The following is a 25,950-nucleotide window of genomic DNA, read 5'->3' as shown; positions in this document are numbered from 1 at the left end:
TTCGGAGTCACTCAAGGACGAACTGGCTGCTCAAGAACGTCCATCCGATTTGGAGGAGCTCATTGCGCTCTGTATTCGCGTGGACCAGCGCATCCAGGAGCATAGAGCAGAACGTTCACGACACCGACAACTCCCTATCAGACCACACGCCTTCCGTCTTCCTTCTCCGGAACCCGTTTCTTCGGATGCCCCAGAGCCCATGCAACTAGGAGGGAGCAAGCTATCTTCTGCCGAGAAACAGCGTCGCCGTTCCGCAGGTCATTGCCTCTATTGCGGCAACCCTGGACACCAGGCTCTTCGTTGTCCCCTCAAGTCGGGAAACGCCAGCTCCCAGTGAGTCCCCGGGGAGTCTCATTGGGAACACTCTCTCGTTTACCTGAAGGGAAAGAAAAGATCCTCCCTAGTAGGATCCTTATTCCTGTTTCTCTGAGTACCGGTACTTTCTGCATCCCAGCTGTGGCCTTCATCGATTCCGGATCTGGGGGCAACGTTATAGATCGAGTATTCGCCCAGAAGAACAACATTCCCCTCACCAAGAGGAAGAATCCTGTGGGCGTAGAGGCCATTGACGGAAGGCCACTCCAACCGGCCTTTATCGTCCTGCAGACCATTGAACTGTCTCTCTTTATTGACGGGATCCATATGGAGAGGATTTCTCTCGATGTCATCCACTCGCCCTCAGTAGAGATTATCCTGGGGCTTCTGTGGCTTCAAAGCCACAATCCTCTCATCAACTGGACCGACGAGAGGCCCATCACTTGGAACACCCAGTGTGCCACGTCCTGCACTCCCTTGATGCAACAAATCTGCAGTCTGACGACACCCGTTGTGGAGCAGTCCTCCTTACCTGAGGTCTACTGGAGTTTCCGTGATGTCTTTGACAAAGTCAAGTCCGAAGCATTACCCCCACATCGATCCTTTGATTGTCCTATTGACCTTCTGCCTGGTTCCACTCTCCCCCGAGGGAGATCCTACCCACATTCTCTCCCAGAGACCAGAGCCATGTCTGACTACATACAGGAGAACCTAAAAAAAGGGTTCATACGCAAATCTTCTTCCCCTGCCGGTGCAGGCTTCTTTTTTGTGAAAAAGAAAGATGGCACCCTCCGTCCTTGCATCGATTATAGAGGCTTGAACAAGATTACTCTCAAAAATCAGTATCCCCTACCTTTAATCTTAGAACTGTTTGACCGCTTACAGGGAGCAACTATATTCACCAAGCTTGATCTTCGGGGCGCTTACAACTTGGTGAGGATCCGGTCGGGCGACGAGTGGAAAATGGCATTCAACACACGAGATGGCCACTATGAATGCTTGGTCATGCCGTTCAGCCTTTGCAATGCTCCAGCGGATTTTCAAGATTTTGTTAACGAGATTTTCAGAGACCTTCTCAATCACTTCCTAATCGTGTATCTAAACGATATTCTAATCTTTTCCAAATCTCTCCCAGAGCATATCAAACATGTCAAACAGGTACTAGTTCGCCTCCGTGAGAACCATTTGTATGCCAAACTGGAGAAATGTCAATTCCACCGAAGTTCTACATCATTTCTGGGGTACATTATCTCAGACGCTGGTTTTGCTATGGATCCCGCCAAACTCAAAGCGGTTTTGGATTGGCCCATTCCGACGTCTCTCAAGGCCATTCAAAGGCCTGGGTTTTGCCAATTATTATAGGAGATTTATCAGGAGCTTTTCGTCCATTGTCGCTCCCATTGTTGCCCTTACTAAAAAAAGGGGCAGATACTTCCTCTTGGCCGCCTACAGCCACTCAATCCTTCAAGCGCCTTAAAGAGGCTTTCGTTTTGGCACCCATTTTAACTCATCCAGACACCAGTCTCCCATTTACTCTCGAGGTGGACGCTTCTGACATTGGAGCTGGAGCCATCTTATCCCAGAGGAAGTCTCCCCAGGCCAGACTCCACCCGTGCGCTTTTTTTTCAAAGAAATTTTCCACAGCCCAACAGAACTATGATGTCGGCAACCGCGAGTTGCCATCAAGCTCACTCTGGAGGAGTGGAGACACTTTCTTGAGGGTACAGAGACACCTATTACCATCCTTATCGATCAAGAAAACCTTCTGTATATTGAGACTGCCCAGCGTCTAGGAGCTCGTCAAGCTAGATGGTCACTTTTTTTCCGCCCGGTTTAATTATATAGTTTCGTTTATACCAGGATCTAAACATTTTAAGGCCGACGCACTTTCCCGACAGTTCAGTATCGAGGATAAGCCAGAGGTTAAACTGGAGACCATCCTTCCTGCTAAATGTATTCTTGCTGCTAATACCTTCAACGTGCTGGACAAAATTCTTGAAGATCAGGCCAACATCCCGGAGGGTCTAGAGGTTCCTGATGGTCGCCTCTTCGCCGCACCTCGTTTCCGCAGGAGGATTCTGGAATGGGGTCACTCTGTTAGATCCGCCGAACACCCAGGGGCCAAGAGGACAGCCAACCTTATCACTCGAACTTTTTGGTGGCCAAGGATTAATTCAGACGTTGAAGAATTCGTCAAGGCTTGTCTGACTTGTTCCCGCAACAAGACACCCCGTAACAGACCCCAAGGTTTTCTACACCCCCTTCCCATTCCCGATCGCTCGTGGAACCATTTGGCTATGGACTTTATTGTAGAGTTACCCGTCTCCAAGGGTATGAATACCATTCTTGTAATCATTGACCGATTTTCGAAGCAATCTCACTTTGTTCCTCTCAAAGGTTTACCGAACTCTTCTTCCCTTGCTGATATTTTTGTCCAAGAGGTCTTTCGCCTTCATGGTGTTCCATTAACCATCGTGTCTAATCGGGGTCCCCAATTTATTTCCAAATTCTGGAGTACGTTTTCCCAAAGACTATGCATCTCCCTTCATTTTTCCTCCGGGTATCACCCACAGTCCAATTGGCAGACGGAGAGAACCAACCAGACGCTGGAGCAGTACCTACACGGTTTCATTGCGGATACACAGGACGATTGGGTGGACATCCTGCCCAGGGCTGAATTCGCTCACAATTCCCTACGGAATGAATCCACTCAAAATTCACCATTCTTCATCAACTTTGGGTTCCATCCATCCCGACTCCCCATCGACACCTCACCCTCCAATGTTCCAGCGGCTGATGAAAGATTACATTACGGCTTACAAAGATCCTGTAGAGGAATCCAAGAGAACCTTAAGACGGCCATCTCTAGACAGAAAGGTCAGGCCGATCGCCACTGCCGTGGGACTCCTGAATTTAAACCTGGGGACAAGGTATGGCTTTCTTCGAAGAACATTCGACTCAAAGTGCCTACCCTCAAGCTAGCACCCAGATACCTGGGGCCCTACCCCATTGTGGAGAAGATCAATCCGGTAGCTTTCCGCCTACAACTTCCACCCGTGATAAAGATTCCCTCGGTCTTCCACGTATCTCTCCCCAAACCTGCATTTCAGAGTACCCGTTTCCCAGATCCTTCATCCTCAGCTCCAATCCCGCAACTCGTACATGGTCAACAAGAATACGAGATTCAGTCCATTATTGATTCTAGAATTTCCAGAAGAACTCTACAATACCTGGTTCACTGGAAGGGATACGGACCTGAGGAATGATCCTGGATCCCTCATCATCACATCCATGCTCCTGTCCTTCTCAAGAGGTTCCACCAGAAGTTTCCCCTCAAACCTAACTGGAGTCGCCCGGAGGTCCCTCCTGAAGGGGGGGGGGGGGTACTGTCAGGAGCCAGGTGCCAGGCACCTTCACACGCAGGCGCACTACTCCCTACCTGCCCTGACGGCCGCTGATGGAGCCCAGCACTCGCGCGCTCCCACGCGCACTCCCGCTTCTTACGCGCATGCGGGCACAAGCGGGCTGGGGTCACAGCGGGAGTTCCCGCCTCCGGATCACGGCGCACACTCCCTGTGCGCGGCGAACGCGTGTGATGCGCGCCACGCACCCAAGCTCCGTGGCATCAGGCACTGATTGCCTCAGCACTCTCACCTGGCTTCCTTACCATAGCCTATCACAGGCTCCGCACGAACACGCCCCGGTTCCGCCTCTTGCTCCTATTGGGCTGTCTTACCTATTTAGGCTCAGCAGTGCCACTGGCACATTGGCTGAGCATAAGCTTCCTGTTCCTGTGCTTACCTCTCTTGTCAGATTCCCGTGCCTGTCGGTGGTGTTTACTCTATTCCCACCTCAGTACCGATGGTCTCTTCTAGTTTGTGGTGGGCACAGCGTGACACTTGCCCTAGAAATGAACCCTATTGGATTCAGTAAAGCACTGCTTTACAGGACAGAGCCAGAGGCCTCCTGCCTTTATCATTATGGAATTGCTTAGTTCAACCCCTGGTGTAGACTCAACTGCCAAAACCCTTAACATCAAAGGCCCACATCCACAAAGCTCTGAAAAGGCTCAGTGACTCTGAAAACAATGACACCGAGTCTGAAGCAGGGTAACCTGCTGCAAATCCCGGTGTCGGCTCCTTGTGACTTTGGGGAAGTCACTTTATCTCCCTGTGCCTCAAACAGATTGTAAACTCATCTTGGCAGGGACTGTGTCTATAATAAGCCTATGTGCTGTGTACTGGGTGCTATATAGGAGGGCTCCAGTGATGTGGCGGGTTCCGTTCTAAGGACCCGCCGCAAAGCGAAAATCGCCGGAAAGCGGAACCGGCGATTTTCATTATGTGCGCATGCGCAGACCGGCAATGCACTGTTCTACGCATGCGCAACATCGGCAAAAAACCCTATTCTGCACATGCGTGACCCCGGACCGGCCAGTTCTGCGCATGCGCAGACATGGTGGCCCCCTTCTTGGTACTGCCGTATTGGCGGATCGCCGAAAAGCGGGGCGTCGAGAAGCGGGGCCTTGATGTACTGTAATTGTGATGCGGAGTCCCATTGCGAGAAATAAAAAGGAAGGTATAAAAGGTTATTGTTACATCTCATTAGCATGGGCTGAACATCCCGTTATTGTAGGATAAGGTTGTGTCATCTTCCAGTAACGGAGCATTGTGCTTATCTTGGTGTTACTCCTATCCAGACTTTGAGATAGGGCTTTAGCTCAAGACAGAGAGGAGAAGGAAATAACCCTGTTATACCTAACTTGGGTGTTGCACCAATCCAGGCCCTGTAAAATGTCTATTTCCGGGTGTGGATGCGAGTAACACCAAGTTTAAATATTACCTAAGTAAGTAATGTAACCTTAACGGACTGTAGTGGATACGCAATGCCTATCATTTTCACTAATGGTCGTTATACTGAAGGATATGCCCTTTACAGGAGAAAACCTGGCTTAATGTGACGCTATTGTCCTTAAAGATAAACCGTTGTAACGTGACACTGAAATAGGTCACTGCCATGTTAAGTGGCAACAGGAGTTTTGTGGACCTGAGCCTAAGAACTGTATCGTTCCTAGGCAAGACGTCCGGGCTGTTCACTTGCAAGAGAAATTGTATGCTGCGTGTGACTATTTAAAGTAAAACAGATAGGAGGGAAAGAGATCCCTTCCAAGAAGCCCCTATCACTTGCACTCAAAATCCATATTACAAATATTGATATATAATATATCTTGCAAAATACAAATATTTGATAGAGAGTACAATTTTATAATATATTTGTACTCTTAATGTACCACTAATCCAAAAAATAATAAATTTCATTGACATCTGACATTGACGTTTATTGTGATATTATTTACAGTGTATTAAAAATACTCCTTTGAGAGGCTGCAATGGCTCTAGTATTGCAATAGGAAGGCACCTGTATTAGATCGGAACAGATACAGTACTAACCATTTAAAGTAGACTGTAAATAGTTTCAAAGGGATTGGCGCACAAAGTTATTTGGTGTTCACTTCCTACACCAGCCCAGAGTAATAACATTCATCTCCCATAGTTCAGTGTCAGCAGCCGGCACTACTCATCTCCTATAACCAGAGGGCAGACGGACTATACTTTGGCTGGCTCACAGTGATCCAATGCAAAGGGGGTTACACTTGCTTACATCTTCAAATGAAAAACGCAAATAGTAAAGTATTTGACTCCAAATAGGTCCATTACATCCTTTCACGTATAACCCCTTATCTGTGGTTAGGAAGCTTTTGACACAAGCCGAATAAACCCTTACGTATTGGGTAGTGTGTAACACCGCCTGTGCTCATTGGTAATGCTGTAGTTACTTAGTAGTTGAGATTGACAAAACACATGTGCATCATGTTCAACCTATGTTAAATTTAGTTGGCTGAAATCCTCCTCCTACAATTGTATTTATATGAATCCAGAGAAAGGCAAACAAACAAAACAGTGAGGCACTAGTCAATTGTGTCTCCCAAAGGGGGGAAATAAAGTCCTTCCTGACCCCAATATTGGCAATCAGATATCTCCCTGGATCAACATCTTTCCCATGTTTAACATATTTGGCATTTCCATGTATACCTTTCCTTTCTAAAAAGGTGTCCAACCTGTTATTAACTATATCTACTGTATCTGCCATCACAGTCTCCTTGGGTAGTACATTCCACAGTGTCTCTGCCCTTACAGAACCCTTTACTGTCCTGTTAAAATCTCCTTTCCTCCAATATCACTAGATTACCTTGTGTCATTGGTACTGTCCTTGGGATAAACAATGTCTTTACAATGTCCTTCTGTTGACGGTTAATATATTGGGAAATAGTTCTCAAATCCCCTTAGTCGCCTCGTTTATAATGTAAACAGACCTAATTCGGATAACTGTTATCTCTCTGTACTTCAGGCCCAAAATAAGATTGTAAACTCTTCAGGAAAGGGACCTATTGTACCCGCAACATTCTAGGGACGGCGCTGCGTACACTGACCGCACAAAATAAGAAATACATATTATAATATTTCTTACCAGCTCTTCACAATGGCAATCTCGTAGCCTCTTCGCAATATCCAGTGCAGTTTCCCCAACTTCATTTTCTATGTCGGGAGAAAGAAAACACATTCAGAGCATGAAAATGGGTCCCTTTGGTATTTTATCACATTTCAACCATCTCAGGCACAGCTTCACAACGCAACGTTATGTCACTTACCGTGGCGGCAGGGCCAGCTTGATGGCGGTTCCATCGGTGCCTCTGCACGAGCCCCGCAGTTACAGAAGTCCCGCGCTCTTCCCGACAACCATTAAACTGATTGCTGGGGCGGGGGGAGTGTGGGGTCTCTGTAAGTATCTCTTACCTGGTCCGGCGGCATCTCTCCCGGCATCTACTGATACAGCGTCCTGTCATCGTGGCACCGCAACGTCAAATGGTGTTGCCTTGCCATGACAACGTGACGTCAAGCCGTGTTGTCGTGTTATCTGCCGTAAACTGCAAAGCTTCAACTATGACAGTTGTTAGTGATAATGACTTGCAAATGAGACATTATCATAACATCGCATATCCACTAAAGTTCGGTAAGGTTAACGTGGCATTTAAAGCAGCAATACAGGTTTCATTTGTTGTTTTTTTATTTTGTTATTACAGGATTGAAGCAGGGGCTCTACGGAGCTGAACCCCATTAATTTTAGCTCAGGGGACCTACTGCTTCCACAGATACTTATCTCCATAGAGGTTGCCGGTATCTCTGTGGAATTACGTCAATAAATGAAACCTTCCTAGGGCGCTTACATCAGTGTATGGTGCATGTCCACGTCAGCATCGATTGACCTTGTTTCAGGGTGCTGGAGGTGCTCGGCTACGTGATGACAATGATGGGCGGCAGAAGATTTTATGGTTCCACGTCAATTTTGATTCAGTGTTCCCTGACATGGGCACACGTCACTCACATATATTGTCATATTGACTTAGTTGTACATTATCTCATCCGCACCGATATCACTCTTGAAGGACTTCTTCCCAAAGTGCCCACTCAACACGCCTTGGGAGGTGCATTTACTTGTTACTGTATTGACTTCCTCGTCATTGTACCAGGCCCCCCTCTTCCTCAACTTCTATGAGGTCCCGCTTACTTCGGGCCCTTGTTGAGATCCTGGCCTATTCTCTGCAGGTTACTCTAAATCTTCAGCCCTGTTATGGAACTGCCATTTCCTCATGGACTATGACCACTGAATATGGGGATCCACTTGTAGGGCTGATCCCCTGACATCCTGGGGCCTTCACTGTGTAGCCCACAATGGCCGATTTGCATTCCTTCTCTGGGACCTGCTTGTCTCCTGTGGCCATTGTAAAGGAACCTAACTGTCCCTAGCTAAAATAATAATAATAATAATAATAATAGTAATAATAGTAATAATAATAGAATGTTCTTGTATAGTGCTGCTAGTTTTACATAACACTTTACAGAGACATTTTGCAGGCACAGGTCCCTGCCCTGTGGAGCTTACAATTTATGTTTGGGTGCCTGAGGCACAGGGAGATAAAGTGACTTGCCCAAGGTCACAAGGAGCCGACACCGGGAATTGAACCAGGTTCCCCTGCTTCAAACTCTCAGTGCCAGTCAGTGTCTGTACTCACTGAGCCACTCCTTCTTACACAATGAAACACAATAAAACACAATAAAACACAATAAGTGATCTCTTCAATAACTTTGGTAACATTTCCCCTACCTCTATTCCTGGAGGCTCCTCTCGTCTTATACCTCCTGTGACATAGTACCTCTGTATCACCACAGGGTGGAGCTTAGCATCTACTGCTCACCATTAACCCCTTGTATTACGCTAATAAAGCTGCAGGGGGGGGGGGGTTACACCTGTATTGCTGTATTTCTTGGCGATTTGTCCCTCTCCTCTCTCCGCTTCAGCACAAGCCCTATTTCAGGGTCTAGATTGGAGTAACACCAAGACTAGTATAACATCATGTCACTGGAAGATAAAGCAACGTTGTGCTACAATAATGTGATGTTAAGCCTTTGCTAATGAGATGTAGTTTGAATGTTGCTTCTAAATAAAATTAGCTTTGAGAATACCATGATACCATGATATCTCAATAAACAATGTCCGTTCCTGTGTTAGGTACTGTTACATTTTAAACCCGGGTATTATAGAGTATTGTATGTCTGGGCTTCAGGATCCTATGCAATATATGAATATACTATGATGCCGTCTTATTCTTGCTTGGCAAAGTTAAAGCACAAAATCCAATCCAAAATCAACTGAATCAACTCAATCACCTGAAAGAGTAGACAATTACAAGAACTATTTTCGCGAATAGAATTTCTATCCTCTAACTCAGGGGTGAGCAAACTTTTTATGCCTAGCCCCCCCTGCCTGATGTAATCAAAATCACATTTAAAAAAAACCTTTATTAAACGGTATACAATGTAAATACAAATATGTCTAAGGCCGCGCATATAGTGCCAGCAACGGCGACGCTAGCGAAAGTTGTATTTCGCTTTGCGGCGGCGTGGGCGACCAGGCCATTGATTGGTTCAGGGGCTGTCACATGAGGCGACAGCCCCTGAAAAATCAAATATTGCCGGCTTAAAAAAATTGCGTCACCACGTCATGCTTACTATAAGCGCACGCGGCGGCGACAATGCATTTGTTTTCGGGCGACGTCGCATCGCGGGCACTATAAGCGCAGTCTGAATACTTACATACTTCAACAGCTCGCTCTTGCAAAATTAGGCTGCGTCCACGCTGCCGCTGAGAGCGGTGACATCACCAACTCTCCAAGCGTGAGCGCAGGGTGTCCTACATAATTTTGCAAGCACGAGCGGGGAAGTGTTTACACTTTTTTTTAATTATTTCTGTCCATTCATAGTATGATTGATATCGTGGCAGCCGACCCTTTCCCTCGCAGAGGATCGCAGCTCATAGTGTGATGGATACAGTGGCAGCCGACCCTTTCCCTCGCAGAGGATCGCAGCTCATAGTGTGATTGATACAGTGGCAGCCGACCCTTTCCCTCGCAGAGGATCGCAGCTCATAGTGTGATGGATACAGTGGCAGCCGACCCTTTCCCTCGCAGAGGATCGCAGCTCATAGTATGAGTGATACAGTGGCAGCCGACCCTTTCCCTCGCAGAGGATCGCAGCTCATAGTATGAGTGATACAGTGGCAGCCGACCCTTTCCCTCGCAGAGGATCGCAGCTCATAGTATGAGTGATATAGTGGCAGCCGACCCTTTCCCTCGCAGAGGATCGCAGCGAAGCAGGTTGCCAGCGGAGGAGAGCAGGACCACAGCGCTATTGCAGGGCAGACACCGGAGGGAGGGGCGTTTGACACCACAGCGCTGGGCCGTGCTCCTCCCCCGTACCTCCGAATCACGTGGCCCCACCTGCACTATTCTGTTTGGCCGCCCGCGCACGCACATATTTTTTGCCTGCGCACCCAGGTTTTGCTGCACGCGCCCCGACTAAATAATCTTGCGCCCGGGGCGCCCCCCGCTCAGTTTGTGCACCGCTGCATTCAATCACAACACCCACACAATCACAACACACACAACCAACACTCAATCACAACCAACACACACACAATCACAACACACAGACAGACAACCAACAGGCACAACACACACACACACACACACACACACACTCAATTACAACCAACACAGCACACACTCAATCACAACACACACACAGTCACATCACACACAACCAACACTCACATAATCACAACCAAGACACACAACACTCAATCACAACACCCACACACTCAATCACAACACACACACACAGACAACACACACTCAATCACAACCAAAACACGCACACTACAGTCCCTATATATGCACACACACACACACATATATATATATATAACCACCTTTGACAAAGCGCCTCTGCGAAACGTACGTCAGGTGGGAGGCAGGACCAGACTGACGTCATGACGTTTGTACGCAGCAGTAAGGGGCTAGGCGCATCAGAGTGCCGGTAGGATCCACAAGTCGCCATGATGCAGGTCTGATACTTTAACTTGCTGCGAGCCTTCATCGCTAAACATATATTGTACTATCTACGCATTGCGCAATGAGATGTGCCTAACGCCACTTTACGAGGGGGTTAGTAGCAATATGTTAGTCTGTTGATTTAGACACATTTTATAGTGCTGTCTGATTGTTGCATTTGGCACTATATTCAGCTAGTATGTTTGCTGGTTGATTTACCAGCTCTCGGCTACTTGTTTCAGTTACCCTGTCTGTCTGCGATAGCCTTGTTCCTGATTACTTTTAATCATTTTGTGATAGCTAATGATCTGCTTGTTACTAACTATACATTCATTTAGGAGGCTATAATTTGATACGGATTCGATCCGTGCCTCTGAGCTACAGAAACACACTTTGTGGGCTTCTCATAGTTGTTTCACATGTTTATTTCTAAAGCAGTATCTTGTTATTCTGGTTGTTTTAAGGGGCTATACGGACTCTGATTCGTGCCTCAAGGCATCTATACACAATTTGTGTGCCTATACAAAATAGCTATCACAAATGGTAATTACAGACTTTTGGAGGGACAAGTATATGTCTTATAATTATACATAAACTATCAGTCCGTACGCTACCTGTTCATTATATACAGGTTTTTTTAATCTTCACCATTAGTGCTGTATCCAAGGGTTATTAATGATTAATCGTGACCTACTGTATTTAGGTCTTATTCATCAGTAGGAGTATCTTCACTCGCTACCTAGATATTCCTTGGTTTTCAGTTTTTGACATTTATGTACACAGCGTTTGTCTTGTTTTATATGTTTGGTCACCACAGTGATTTACAGGCATACCCCGCATTAACATACGCAATGGGACCGGAGCATGTATGTAAAGCGAAAATGTACTTAAAGTGAAGCACTACCTTTTTCCCACTTATCGATGCATGTACTGTACGGCAATCGTCATATACGTGCATAACTGATGAAAATAACGCATTTGTAACAGGCTCTATAGTCTCCCCGCTTGCGCACAGCTTCAGTACAGGTAGGGAGCCGGCGTTGCTGTTCAGGACGTGCAATCAGGCGCATGCGCGAGCTGCCGTTTGCCTATTGGGCGAATATGTCCTTACTCGCGAGTGTACTTAAAGTGAGTGTCCTTAAACCGGGGTATGCCTGTACTCACTTTGATACACTTTAGATGTATTATAATTTATAGTGTAATTTAGTATATATTTTTTACTTTAATATGATTAAAATTGATTTTAAATAAACAATCATATCATTTAATACATTGAGTGCTTGTAGAAGGGTGTGCTTTTCCTAGTTTTCACACATATATACACACACACACACACACACACACATACACACACACATATATATACACACACACACACATACACACACACATATAGTTACATAGAAGATGAGGTTGAAAAAAGACGTACGTCCATCAATTTCAACCTATGCTAAATTTAGACAACAGATACTTTATCCTATATCTATACTTACTTATTGATCCAGAGGAAGGCAAACAAAAAACCCCATTAAGGGGAAAAATTAATTCCTTCCTGACTCCAAGAATTGGCAATCGGATTAATCCCTGGATCAACATCCTTCCCATGTATACTTATTTGGTATATCCCTGGATACCTTTCCCATCTAAAAAGATACACAACCTTTTTTGAACAAATCTATTGTATCTGCCGTCACAGTCTCCATGGGTAATGAATTCTACATTTTAACTGCCCTTACTGTAAAGAATCCTTTCCTTTGTTGCTGGTGAAATTTCCTTTCCTCCAACCTAAAGGGATGGCCCGAGTCCTTTGTACTGCCCGTGGGATGAATAGTTCTTTTGAAATCTCCTTATATTGTCCCTGAATATATTTGTAAAGATATCATATCCCCTCTTAGACGCCTCTTTTATAATGTAAATAAATCTAATTTAGCTAGCCTCTCCTCATAAGTTAGAATGTCCATCCCCTTTATTAATTTGGTGGCTCTTCTCTGCACTCTCTCTAGTTCCATAATGTCTTTTCTTAGGATTGGTGCCCAAAATTGTACTCCATATTCAAGGTGTGGTCTTACTAATGCTTTGTAAAGGGGCATAACTATGTTTACTTCCCTTCCATACAGTTCCCGTTTGATGCAAGATAAGATCTTGTTTGCCTTTGCAGCTACTGCATGACATTGGGCACTATTGCTAAGCCTGCTGTCTACAAGCACTCCTAAATCCTTCTCCATCAAGGATTCCCCCAATATATCTCCATTTAATTTGTAAGTCGCCTTTTTATTCTTGCATCCCAAATGCATAATCTTACATTTATCTGTATTAAACCTCATTTGCCATTTACCTGCCCACGTTTCCAGTCTCTCCAAGTCCTTCTGAAGAGAAATTACATCCTGCTCTTATTCTACTACCTTACACAATTTAGTATCATAAGCAAAGATGGAGACTTTGCTCTCGATCCCAACCTCAAGGTCATTAATAAACAAGTTAAAAAGCAGGGGTCCCAGTACCGATCCTTGAGGTACTCCATTCACAACTTTAGCCCAACCTGAAAAAGTTCCATTTATGACAACCCTCTATTGTCTGTCCTTTAACCAGTTTTCAATCCAGGTGCATATATTATTACTGAGTTCAATTTTCTTTATTTTGTACACCAACCTCTTGTGTGAAACCGTATCAAAAGCCTTTGCTAAATCTAAGTAGACCACATCAACTGCATTACCCTGGTCTAAATTCTTACTTACCTCCTCAAGGAAACAAATAAGGTTAGTTTGGCAAGATCTATCCTTCATAAATCCATGCTGACTATTACTAATAATTTTGTTTTCCATTAGGTATTCCAGAATATTATCCCGTATTAAACCTTCAAGTAGTTTCCCTACTATTGAAGTCCGGCTTACAGGTCTGTAATTCCCCGGATGTGATCTAGCTCCCTTTTTAAATATAGGCACCACATCTGCTTTACGCCAATCTTGTGGTACTGAGCCTGTGGAAATGGAGTCCTTAAATATTAAATATAATGGTTTTGCTATTACTGAGCTTAACTCCTTGAGAACTCTTGGATGTATGCCATCGGGCCAGGTGCCTTATTTACTTTAATTTTTTCACGTCGCTTATGGACTTCTTCCTCAGTTAACCAATTGTTCATTAATATGGAGGTTGTGGCTTCCTCCTGTGGCGCTACTATTGAACTTGATTCTTCCCTGGTAAACACAGAGGCAAAGAATTTGTTAAATACCTCTGCTTTTTCCTTATCTCCAATAATCTGCCAACCCATCTCACACTGAAAGGGTCCTATATTTTCTTTTCTCATTTTTTTGTTATTAAGGCACTTAAAGAACTTTTTAGGGTTGACCTTACTTTCTATTGCAATCCTTTTTTCATTATCCATTTTTGCTAATTTGATTGCCCTTTTGTAATTTTTGTTACATTCCTTATAATTCTGATACGATGTCTCTGTCCCTTCTGACTTAAAGAATCTAAACGCCTTCCTCTTCTTGTCCATTTCCTCCACTACCTGTTTATTTAGCCACATTGGATTTGACTTATTTCTTTTATACTTATTACCCAAGGGTATACACTGATAAGTGTGCTTTTCTAACAATCTTTTAAAGACTGCCCATTTATCTTCTACATGTTTCCCTGCAAAAACATCATCCCATTGTGTTACTACTAGATTAGACCTCAGTTTATTAAAATCTGCCTTTCTAAAGTTTAAAGTCTTTGTTGAACCCAGGTAATCTGTTTTTTGATAATTTATTTCAAATGAGACCATGTTATGATCACTGTTACCCAAATGTTCCAGGACTTGAATATTTGTTATTACTTCTACATTGTTTGATATGACCAAATCCATAACTGCCCCTTTCCTGGTTGGTTCCTCAATAATTTGGGTCATATAATTATCTTTAAGCACCCCCAAAAACCTGTTTCCTTTTGTTGTAACGCTAATCTCATTGCCCCAGTCTATGTCTGGATAATTAAAATCCCCCATTATGCAAACATGACCCAGTTTTGATGCCTTCTCCATTTGCAAAAGTATTTTAGCTTCTTCAATCTCACAGATATTTGGTGGTTTATAGCATATTCCCACAAACATTTTCTTTATACTTTTACCTCCACTGCTAATTTCTATCCACAAGGTCTCTACATTTTCATCATTCCCTTCATAGACATCATCCCTTATAATAGGTTTTAGATCTGGTTTAACATATAGACAAACTCCACCTCCCTTCTATTTGTTCGATCCTTCCGAAAAAGAGAATAACCCTCTAAATTAACTGTCCAGTCATGAGTTTCATCCCACCATGTTTCAGTAATGCCTAGGATATCATACTGCTCCCTTGTAGCTATTAATTCAAGCTCCCCCATTTTATCTGTCAGGCTTCTTGCATTAGCAAGCATGCATTTAAGTTTTTTTTCAGCCTGTACTATTATCTTATCTGCTCCTTCCTTTCTGCTCCCACTTGGTTTAGTCTTTAGAAGTTTTCTAGTATTATCTCTATTTACTTGGGTATCTCACTGCTTGTCAAACTTGCACTTGCCCCCATTCTACCTCCATACCACCTTGTATCCTCATCTATTCCATTTAGTTCATTATCTGTTTCATTCCCCTCACCCCTCCATCCTAGTTTATATACACGCATACATATATACACACACACACACACACACATATATATATACACACAAACACACACACACACACATATATACACACACACACATACACACATATATATATATGTATATACACATATACACACACACACACACACACACAAATATATACACATACACACACATATACAGCTTAACCCCGTTATAGCGCGGTCCTCGGGGGCCACCCGCGACCACGTGTTATAAATGGGGTCGCGGAAACAAAATGGCCGCCAATTTTTTTTTATTTTTGTGGTGGTACTGTGTCCGCCGGAGGGGGAAAGCTGAGAACTCTCCCAGTGTTCCCAGACCCGGTGGGGCAGCGGCAACAGCACTTACCCGGCATCTGGCAGCTCTTCTCCTTGTCTTTGCTTCCTACTTCTGCTTCCGTCTTGCGAGAGCAAGCTCCCTTAAAGAGACAGTGTGTCTCTGTGTGTGTATTTGACTGTGTAAGACTGTGTGTGTGTGTCAGTGTGTCAGGTTGTGTGTGCAGTGTGCTGTGTGTGTGCAGTGTGCTGTGAGTGTATGCAGTGTGCTGTGCGTGTATGCAGTGTGCTGTGAGTGTGTGCAGTGTGCTGAGTGTATGCAGTGTGCTGTGAATGTATGCAGTGTGCTGTGAGTGTGTGCTATGAGTATATGCAGTGTGCCGTGCAGTGTGCTGTGAGTGTGTGTGTGCAGTGTGCTGTGAGTGTATGCAGTGTGCTGTGAGTGTGTGCAGTGTGCTGTGAGTGTGTGCAGTGTGCTGTGAGTGTGTGCAGTGTGCTGTGAGTGTGTGCAGTGAGTGTGTGCAGTGTGTGTGAATGTATGCAGTGTGCTGTGAGTGTGGGCAGTGTGCAGTGTGTTGTGAGTGTATGCAGTGTGCTGTGAATGTATGCAATGTGCAGTGAGTCTGTGCAGTGTGTGTGCAAAAAAAACAAAACTTTAAAAAACTTTTTTTTTAAATTCGGGGTCCACGCTCAAACCGCGTTATAAGCGGATCCGCATTATAGCGGATCGCGCTATAACGGGGTTGAGCTGTATATATATATATATACACACACACACACACACACACATATATATATATATATATATATATACAGTGTTCGACAATCCTATACATTTACTCGCCCGGGGCGGGTGGATTTAACCCCCAGGCGAGTAACTATTGGCCCAAGCAGCACACGTGTTTTGTTTTTTAAATTTTCCCTGCTCGCGCTGAAATTTCCCTGCTCGCGCTGGCTGAAAAAAAAAAAACTCCCCCTACCTGACAGATGATTGGCGCGCGCTCCCAGGCTTTGTGGGCGCGCGGCCAGGCTCTATATGAGCCAGCCCCCAACGAGCGGCCATTTTTTTCCCATGGAGTATGGAGGACACAGTAAGTATTATCTGTGCCTTCCTCCACCTCCCTCCCCTCCCCGGTGCTCCTGCTGCCCGCAGTTATGGTGATGGGAGCGGGGGATGCCCCCTCATGTCCCCGTTCCCCCCCCCCCACTTCCCCTCCGGTCCCGTGTCAGAGAGCGCGGCGGGTGATGTGAGCGGGGGATGTCCCCGCTTCCCCCCCCCCCCCCGCTTCCCCCCGGTCCCGCGTCAGAGAGCGCGCCGGGTGATGGGAGCGGGGGATGCCCCCTCATGTCCCCGCTTCCCCCCGGTCCCGCGTCAGAGAGCGCGTCGGGTGATGGGAGCGGGGGATGCCCCCTCATGTCCCCGCTTCCCCCCCCGCTTCCCCCCGGTCCCGCGTCAGAGAGCGCGTCGGGTGATGGGAGCGGGGGATGACCCCTCATGTCCCCGCTTCCCCCCCCGCGTCCCCCCCCCGCTTCCCGCGTCAGAGAGCGCGTCGGGTGATGGGAGCGGGGGATGCCCCCTCATGTCCCCGCTTCCCCCCGGTCCCGCGTCAGAGAGCGCGTCGGGTGATGGGAGCGGGGGATGCCCCCTCATGTCCCCGCTTCCCCCCGGTCCCGCGTCAGAGAGCGCGCCGGGTGATGGGAGCAGGGGATGCCCCCTCATGTCCCCGCTTCCCCCGGTCCCGCGTCAGAGAGCGCGCCGGGTGATGGGAGCGGGGGATGCCCCCTCATCCCCCCGGTTCCGCGTCAGAGAGCGCGCCGGGTGATGGGAGCGGGGGAAGCCCCCTCATGTGGGAGCGGAGCAGGAGATGGGCGGGGGAGCGTGGTGGTGCTGGTCATGGCCTGTGTGTGTGTATATAGGTGTGTATATATGTGTGTGTATGTGTGTGGGAGTGTGTGTATGTATGTGGGAGTGTGTGTATGTATGTGGGAGTGTGTATGTATGTGGGAGTGTGTGTATGTATGTGGGAGTGTGTATTTATGTGGGAGTGTGTGTATGTATGTGGGAGTGTGTGTATGTATGTATGTGTGTGTGTGTGTGTGTGTGTGTGTATGTATATATATAGGAGAATGTGTATGTGTGTATGGGAGTATGTGTGACACCAGAGGTACCTCCCCCCCCCCCCCCCAATCAGTCAGTCACCCCTGCCCCGGTCAGTCAGTCACCCCTGCCCCGGTCAGTCAGTCACCCCTGCCCCGGTCAGTCAGTCACCCCTGCCCCGGTCAGTCAGTCACCCCTGCCCCGGTCAGTCACCCCTGCCCCCCTCTCTCTGGTCTCCCCCCATCTCCCCTCTCTCTGGTCTCCCCCCGTCTCCCCTCTCTCTGGTCTCCCCCGTCTCCCCTCTCTCTGGTCTCCCCCTCTCTGGTCTCCCCTCTCTCTGGTCTCCCCTCTCTCTGGTCTCCCCTCTCTCTAGTCTCCCCCGTCTCCCCTCTCTCTGGTCTCCCCCCTCTCTCTGGTCTCCCCCCTCTCTCTGGTCTCCCCCCTCTCTCTGGTCTCCCCCGTCTCCCCTCTCTCTGGTCTCCCCCGTCTCCCCTCTCTCTGGTCTCCCCCGTCTCCCCTCTCTCTGGTCTCCCCCGTCTCCCCTCTCTCTGGTCTCCCCTCTCTCTGGTCTCCCCCCTCTCTGGTCTCCCCCCTCTCTGGTCTCCCCCCTCTCTGGTCTCCCCCCTCTCTGGTCTCCCCCCTCTCTGGTCTCCCCTCTCTCTGGTCTCCCCTCTCTCTGGTCTCCCCCGTCTCCCCTCTCTCTGGTCTCTTTCTCTCCCCTCTCTTTCTCTCCCCCCTCTGTCTCCTTCTCTCTCCTTTCTCTTTTTCTCTCTCCCTCTCTCTTTTTCTCTCTCCCTCCTCTGTCTCTTTTTCTCTCTCCCTCCTCTGTCTCTTTTTCTCTCTCCCTCCTCTGTCTCTTTTTCTCTCTCCCTCCTCTGTCTCTTTTTCTCTCTCCCTCCTCTGTCTCTTTTTCTCTCTCCATCCTCTGTCTCTTTTTCTCTCTCCCTCCTCTGTCTCTTTTTCTCTCTCCCTCCTCTGTCTCTTTTTCTCTCTCCCTCCTCTGTCTCTTTTTTCTCTCCCTCCTCTGTCTCTTTTTTCTCTTTCTCTCTCTCCTCTCTCTTTCTCTCTCTTCCTCTCTCTCCCTCTCTCTTCCTCTCTCTCCCTCTCTCTCCCTCTCTTCCTCTCTCTCCCTCTCTTCCTCTTCCTCTCTCTCCCTCTCTCTCCCTCTCTCTCCCTCTCTTCCTCTCTCTCCCTCTCTTCCTCTCTCTCCCTCTCTCCCCCTCTCTTCCTCCCTCTCTCCCTCTCCCTCTCTCCCTCTCTCTTCCTCTCTCTTCCTCTCTCTCTCTCTTCCCGCCTCTCTCTCTCTCTCTCTCTCTCTCTCTCTCTCTCTTTCTCTCTTTCTCTCTCTCCCTCTCTTCCTCTCTCTCTTCCTCTCTCTCTTCCTCTCTCTCCCCCTCTCTGTATCTGGATATCTTATTTACCCTATATATCTTAACTGTCCTATACTACACCAAAATAACCTATACTGCTTTCTTCCAGATCTGACTCAAGCTTCACACGGGAGACATCGGAACCCTCCCTAACCCAGGAGACAGGTAGGGAACACATTCCCTCCAATGTATAACATTGCGGGAATGAGGTACCTGGACATTGAGGGACTGCGGATCAGGTAAGATCCCAGGTGGGATTGCTGCTTTAGATATTGTGAAGCGGGGACGTCCAGACACTGGTTAAGGGGTTCAGGAAACTAGTCATCCACACCTGGCTTTTATTTCTAGATCGACACTTACACACACACACACACACAACTAAATACATTTGTCAAAAACGAATGTTGTTCTGACTAGGAATTTATTAAATGTATTTTAATTTTAATTATATATTTTATTTTAAAGCGGGGTTGGGGGCGGGACTAGGGGCGGGGTTGGGGGCGGGACTAGGGGCGGGGTTGGGGGCGGGACTAGGTGGCGAGTAGATTTTTTGGTTGGGCGAGTAGATTTTTGGGTGATTTGTCGAACACTGTATATATATATATATATATATATACACACACACACCCTGGTGGGTGGGGGGAGGGAGTAACTAAGCCTGCTCAGGTGCTGCAGCTCTTCTCCCTGTCTTTGCTTCCTACTTCTGCTTCCGTCTTGCGAGAGCAAGCTCCCTTAAAGAGACAGTGTGTCTCTGTGTGTGTGTGTGTTCATGTGCTGCTGAAAACGTGCGGGTAACAGACAGGAGGAGGAGGGCTTGTCTTTGTGCAGGGAAGGCCACGCAGCAAGGCCCTGCCCCCTCTGCAAGGCCCCGCCCCCTCTGCAGGCAGACACAGCAGAGAACTAGAAGCAGAAGGAGCAGCACGGAGCTTCTGGCCGCCCGTGCACAGCTCTGCCCGCCCCCAGGTTTCCCCACCCGTGCAAAGCTCTGCCCGCTCAAACCCCCAGGTTTCCCCGCACGCAGCCTTCGCCCCCACTACATAATCTTGAGCCCCCCAAAGGGGGCGCGCCCCCCAGTTTGCGCACCGATGCTCTAACTAACAGCTATTTAAAGCAGCAGTCCTTGCAATATCCTACATGTGTGTTTTTTTTTAATAAATCAATTCTGTACTATGAGAGAAGACTTGTACTGTAGCATTTAAAAAAAAAAGACATGTTTTAATGTTTCTAATGTAGGAAGCATTTCCAAAGTCACACCCCCTCCACCTTCTGATAGGCTCTGGCTCTTGAGCCGTCTCTCGCCATCAGTGCACAAATTGTCAATCATATTCCAGAACGATATTTCCCAGAATGCTGAATTTAATAACCCTGAGCGATCGATTACAGGAGAACAGATCGATCTGCAGTTTAGCTAATCACTTGTCAGTGTGCAGATTGTATTGATGCACATATTGAATGGCAAAAAATATATATATTTTTTTTAAAACAGCAGCTTGAACTGCAGCTTTAAAGAATTGTAGTTTTATGGATTGTTTGCTGTATCAGGGAGAGACTTAGGGCTGCTATTTTCTTCCCCAGAATCCTCTTCTTGTCTTGCCCATTGCGGTTTGTTGACGTTTCCTACCCAAAGTGAGGGCAGTGACATCATCAGCCTGGAATTAAAGCATCACCTCACTATCTGCCATGTTCTAAACCAGGAGTGGCCAACTCCAGTCCTCAGGCGCCACCAACAAGGTCAGGTTTTAAGGATACCCCTGCTACAGTACAGGAGGCTCAATCAGTGGCCCATTCAACCTGTGCTGCTGAAGCAGGGATATTCCTAATACCTGGCCTGTTGTTGGCCCTTGAGGACTGGAGTTGGCCACCCTGGGTCTAAACCAGGGGTGCGCAAACTTTCTGCGCTGTGCCCCCCTGCCTGCTTTCCCTCAGTGTCGCGCCCCCCTTAACTTTAATCGGGGTGAAATGACGCCACAGGGTCATGTGGTGTCACCCCCGCGATGTCATTTGCCGCCGCGTTGACATGGCAACACATCGCCCGGAGCTCACAGAATTTAGGTAAGTGAGTTACAGAGGCCACGTACTGAAGAGCGCAGGGCCTCTGTAACACCGCGCCCCCTCAAAAAAAGTTATATTTCGCTTTGCGGCGGCGTCACAGGCTTTCTGGCATTTGATTGGTTCAGGGGCTGTCAGCCCTTGAAAAATCAAATATTGCCAGCTTCCAAATTTGGTGACGCGACGTCGCTCCGTCGCCATCGTGCTTACTATAAGCGCACGCGGCGGCGGCAATGTATTTGTTTTTGGGCGATGTCGCGTCGCCCGTCTCGGGCACTATACGAACGGCCTTAGAGTCAAAGCACAAAGGTTTTGCTGAAAGTGACGATGACAATCAACATTTCTAAAATGTCTAACCACATTTTGTCGAGGGTTGAACGTTTTCAAAATGAACCCGCAGCCAGTCTCTCTCGCTGGAAATGAGACGCCGGTGGAAAGAGTGATCTTTGAGTACTCACTTATTTTAATGTTGACTTTGGCTCTGAGGAGGAGTTTCATGCACTCTGTCTTGTTGTACATGCAGCAGTAATGGAGCGCCGTGTTTCCCCGTACCGTCTGCTTCACCAGGTTCCCGCTGTTAACAAAGAAATACCCCTGATGAAGGCCTTTGTGGTCAAAATGTTGTTGTTTCTTTTTTGTATAATGAACATTATATTGGTTAGAAGATACAGCTGGAGGATCTTTTTGACGATATCAATTGGCGACAGGAGAACGCCCACCCTCCCAGTAACCTCTTTTTATTATATTATTGCTGTTATTCAATCACTTTTGCTGTGCATTACCTTTACTTTTTGATGAACCAAAGAAAACCACATCATCTATTGCATTTCCCAGACCCTATGTCCTCCAGGGATGAAGAGATGAAACGCGCTATTTTCAGCTCCGGGGACCACCGGGTTCCTGAGATACTCATAGGAGATCTGTTTTTTCAAGGGTATTTTTACCTGGCCATCCAATAGGAAGTCACAACCGATGATGTCACAGCTTCCTATTGGCCTGAGATTTGGCAGCCATTTTGTTTCCAGAGGGCGAATTAAACCCGGTAACTTAAGCGTCAACTGGAACAAGTGGATCCGGGAGCTGAAAATAGTAGCATTTTACTCAGCGGTTACCTCAGTGTGTGTGGGGGGGGGGGGGGGGCACACACGTGTGGAAAGGATTATGGGAAAACTGCTCCTTTCTGACCCATTCTGCGCTGGAAGACCCGGTACAGAATATTCACTTGAATGGTGTGTAATGGTGGATATCTCTCATATGCAGTGCTGGAAGGTGTCTAGAAGTAGCACTATTTAGTAAATATGGGTCTTCAGTGCTCTGTACCGTAGGCACCATCAAGGAGATGGTAAGTGCTTTGGGTCACCGACTAGTTCACGCACAATGCTGCGCTATACAGGAACATTATTAGAACAAGATACACCTGTATAATAAACTACATATGTCGGGATGGGTGGACATTATTTAAGATACTGTTAGTCACTAGGGCTTACCTGTTATTCACCAGAAAGTCCACTATATGTAGCGAGGTTCGGTCTGATAACAGCACCGCGAGATGCAGAACTGTCTCCCCGGCCTCCTGCACAAGCAAAAAAAACTTACTCAGTGACAGTCATGATGATTATTCACAATTATAAGCTAAAGCTGTAAAATTCCGGGCATTACTGAAATCACTGCTCTCTGATTGGTTACAATTCTGGGCATTATTCATTCAGTAATGCCTGGAATTTTTGGCAGCTTGCAAAGTGTTTATTTCCAGCCAACCCCAACCATTACCACATAATACAGTATATATATGCATTTAAGTGTCAAAAGGAATGCTAGTGGGCGTGGTAAAAGGAATTTTAACCCAGGTGAGTGTTAGGTCCTGCTACGGTCACGCCTTGTAAGTGGCAGCAGGCTTAAGACGCTTTGGCCAAAGGGTTAAACTAAATGACCCTTTTACAAGAGATATATAGGTATTGCACTGTGTATTTTTGTCACATTGGAAGTAGCTTTGGGCATTTTTGTTTTTTGTTGTATACATTTAGCCACGCCCACTAGCACTCCTTTTGACACTTATATGCATATATATATTATGTGGTAATGGTTGGGGTTTCTCAGAGCTTGTTGGGAATCTGTGTATTTTGATGCCAAGTTGGTGCCAGTAAGTCTGCAGGACATCGGAGATGAAAGTCACCAGAGGACGCCAGGGGTGTGAAGACCATTTGGGTAGAAAGGAAGGGCTTAAGTACCCGCGTCCTGGGATGAATGTAAGTCGTTCGGACTACCATTTGCCCCACCAGACTTGGAGGAGCCTGATCCAGCAGGTGCCATCTGAATAGCAAGGGACTAGGTGGCAAATTTGCGCATGTCCCTTGGCAGATTTAGAATCCCTGCTTACCTGGCTTCACAAGACCGGCTTCACTTTGATTGGCTGGAAGGACAGTTCCCACGCTGTGATTGGCTATATTAGTTTGGGAATGAACTCCAAAATACTATAAGAAACCCCTGAGCCAATCAAATGAGAGGTTCTCGGCACCAGAAACATCGTCGTGATTTTCAAAAGTGCTCTTGCGTGAGTAGCAAGGCAGCGGCTTCAGAAAATCTTGCCCAGAAAATATTCTAAGTCCAGCTTTTTGGGACCAAGTTCTCAAAAACGAACGTTCTAGGACATTTGGAGCTAAGTCCTGGTCAAGGAAAAACTCTGTTTTACAGTGCACAGCAGCTAGGAAAGTCTAGTTTTTTACCCCAGTCCCCAAGTAAGTGTGTCTTTTCGACTGCATTTTGTGTATCATTGTGTGTATTTAAGTGAATAAACTACAATTTATTTCATTACCTGTTTTGCTCAATGAATGATCCTGGTATAAAAGGTGTACAATAAACCTGGTCTCCTGTGACACTGTCTTATCTATAACCCAAAAGGGGCATACATAAACACATTGGCAGTCAATGGGCAACCTAAAAAAGAAATACACAATTAAACAAAATACAATCAATGTTTTTCTTACCTTTGATGCCTTCACCCCCGTCCTACACGAGCACCAACTCTTGACCCTCGATGTAATGCTCCTCAACAGCCGATGCAAAGAAGTCTGTGATCATATCTTAATTGAAGAGACGTCTTCACAGTGAGTTCTTCATTCTTTTCTTCATTCTTCTCTTCTTTACTTGTAATCCAATGGGGCAGATGTTATCCCGTCGGATTCTTAAGATCAAATGAGATGGAATAGGGCTTACATAAGTCCTGTGAAGTCACATTTGAGTGTTCAATGGTACACCCCCAATCCGATTGGCTGGTGTACCATGTTTTTTTTAAAGGATGTGACGTCATCCTAATGGGAGAGAAGCCAGCCAATCAGGAAGGCTATGCTTCTCTCCCTTTAAAATCAGATTGGGGGTGTACCATATGATGCAAGACATGGTATTTCTCCCAATGTGATTGATAAGATTACCATGTGATGGCAGCCATTTTTTTCTTGTGACGTCATCTTAAAGGAAGAGAAGCATAGCCTTCCTGATTGGCTGGCTTCCCTCCCTTTAAGATGACGTCATATCCTTTAAAAAAAAATCCCTGTCACATGGTACACCAGCCAAATCGGATTGGGTGTGTGTTCCATTTGACATGGAAATCTGACATCACAGGCCTTATATAAGGCATGTCCCATCTCATTTGATCTTAAGAAGCTGACGGGACAACATCCGCCCAATTGGATTACAAGTAGAGAAGACTGAAGAAAAGAAAGAAGAAAAGAATGAAGAACTCCCCGGGGAGACGTCTCTTCAATCAAGATATGATCACGGACTTCTTCGCGTCGGCTATTGGGGAGCATTACATCGAGGGTCAAGAGTTGGTGCTCACGTAGGACGGGGGTCAAGATATCAAAAGGTAAGAAAAACATTGATTGTATGTTATTTAATTGTGTATTTCTTTTTTAGGTTGCACATTGACTGCCAATGTGTTTATCTATGCCCCTTGCGGGCTGTAGATAAGCACAGCGACAAACAATGCATTTTTTGGCAAATGCTTGTTTTTATTTAAATTGTTATGTATTGTATTTTGTGATTGTTTTTTTTTTTGGTTGCCCATTCATGGTCAGTGTGGCAATCCATGTTATATATTGTGGGTATGGTTTACCACAGTCACAATCACTGGCTTTATTGTGAAAGGCTTATTTTATTTAAATGCCAATGTTTTATTTTGTGCCTGTTTTTTCTAGCTTGCCCATTCATTGCCATAGTGGCAAACCATGCCCATATTATATGTGCATGGTGTACTACTGTGCCAATCAATTGGATTATTATTATAATTATTGCTATTTTTTTTATTTTGAATAAAATGTAATGTATTTTATTTGGTGCTTGGTTTTTTTATTGGTAGATTGCCCATTCAGTGCTATAGTAGCAAACCATGGCCATATTATGGCCATAGTTTATAACTGTGCCATCAATGAGGGGTGGGGCAGTTGCCACGGGGAGGGTGTTTAGGCATCCCGAGTGGGTAGCGGGGTTAACCCCTTAATTACTATAGCGGTTACTAACCGCTAAGGTGATTAAGGGGTTAGTGGGTATTGGGTTGTTTTTTTATTGTACTGTTGCTGCCCATGGAGGACAAGAACGCGGAGGACGGAGATGAGGACGGCCTTCATCCTGGCAGGGGCAAGTAGAGATTTTATTTACTTATTGCCGGCTGGATAATGTTTTATTCTGAATGGGCAAATT

At 46.4% G+C, this 25,950-nt stretch overlaps 1 protein-coding gene across 2 annotated transcripts in view; it reads right to left on the bottom strand.

The window, feature by feature from the left end:
• Nucleotides 1-25,950, bottom strand: part of LOC142466931 (arf-GAP with SH3 domain, ANK repeat and PH domain-containing protein 1-like) — a 107,639-nt gene that overhangs the window by 26,949 nt on the left and 54,740 nt on the right. For both annotated transcript variants that reach the window (XM_075572579.1, XM_075572580.1), the window contains exons 17-19: nucleotides 22,743-22,828; nucleotides 21,714-21,829; nucleotides 6,844-6,911 (exon numbers count right to left, since the gene is read on the bottom strand). In XM_075572579.1, coding sequence (XP_075428694.1) covers nucleotides 6,844-6,911; nucleotides 21,714-21,829; nucleotides 22,743-22,828 — 270 coding nt within the window. The remainder of the gene's footprint in view (nucleotides 1-6,843; nucleotides 6,912-21,713; nucleotides 21,830-22,742; nucleotides 22,829-25,950) is intronic.

This window comes from Ascaphus truei, chromosome 15 (assembly GCF_040206685.1).
Source record: "Ascaphus truei isolate aAscTru1 chromosome 15, aAscTru1.hap1, whole genome shotgun sequence".
Lineage (NCBI taxonomy): Eukaryota > Metazoa > Chordata > Amphibia > Anura > Ascaphidae > Ascaphus > Ascaphus truei.
The sequence above is the reverse complement of the archived record's forward strand: the minus strand, read 5'-3'. Positions and strand labels throughout refer to the sequence as shown.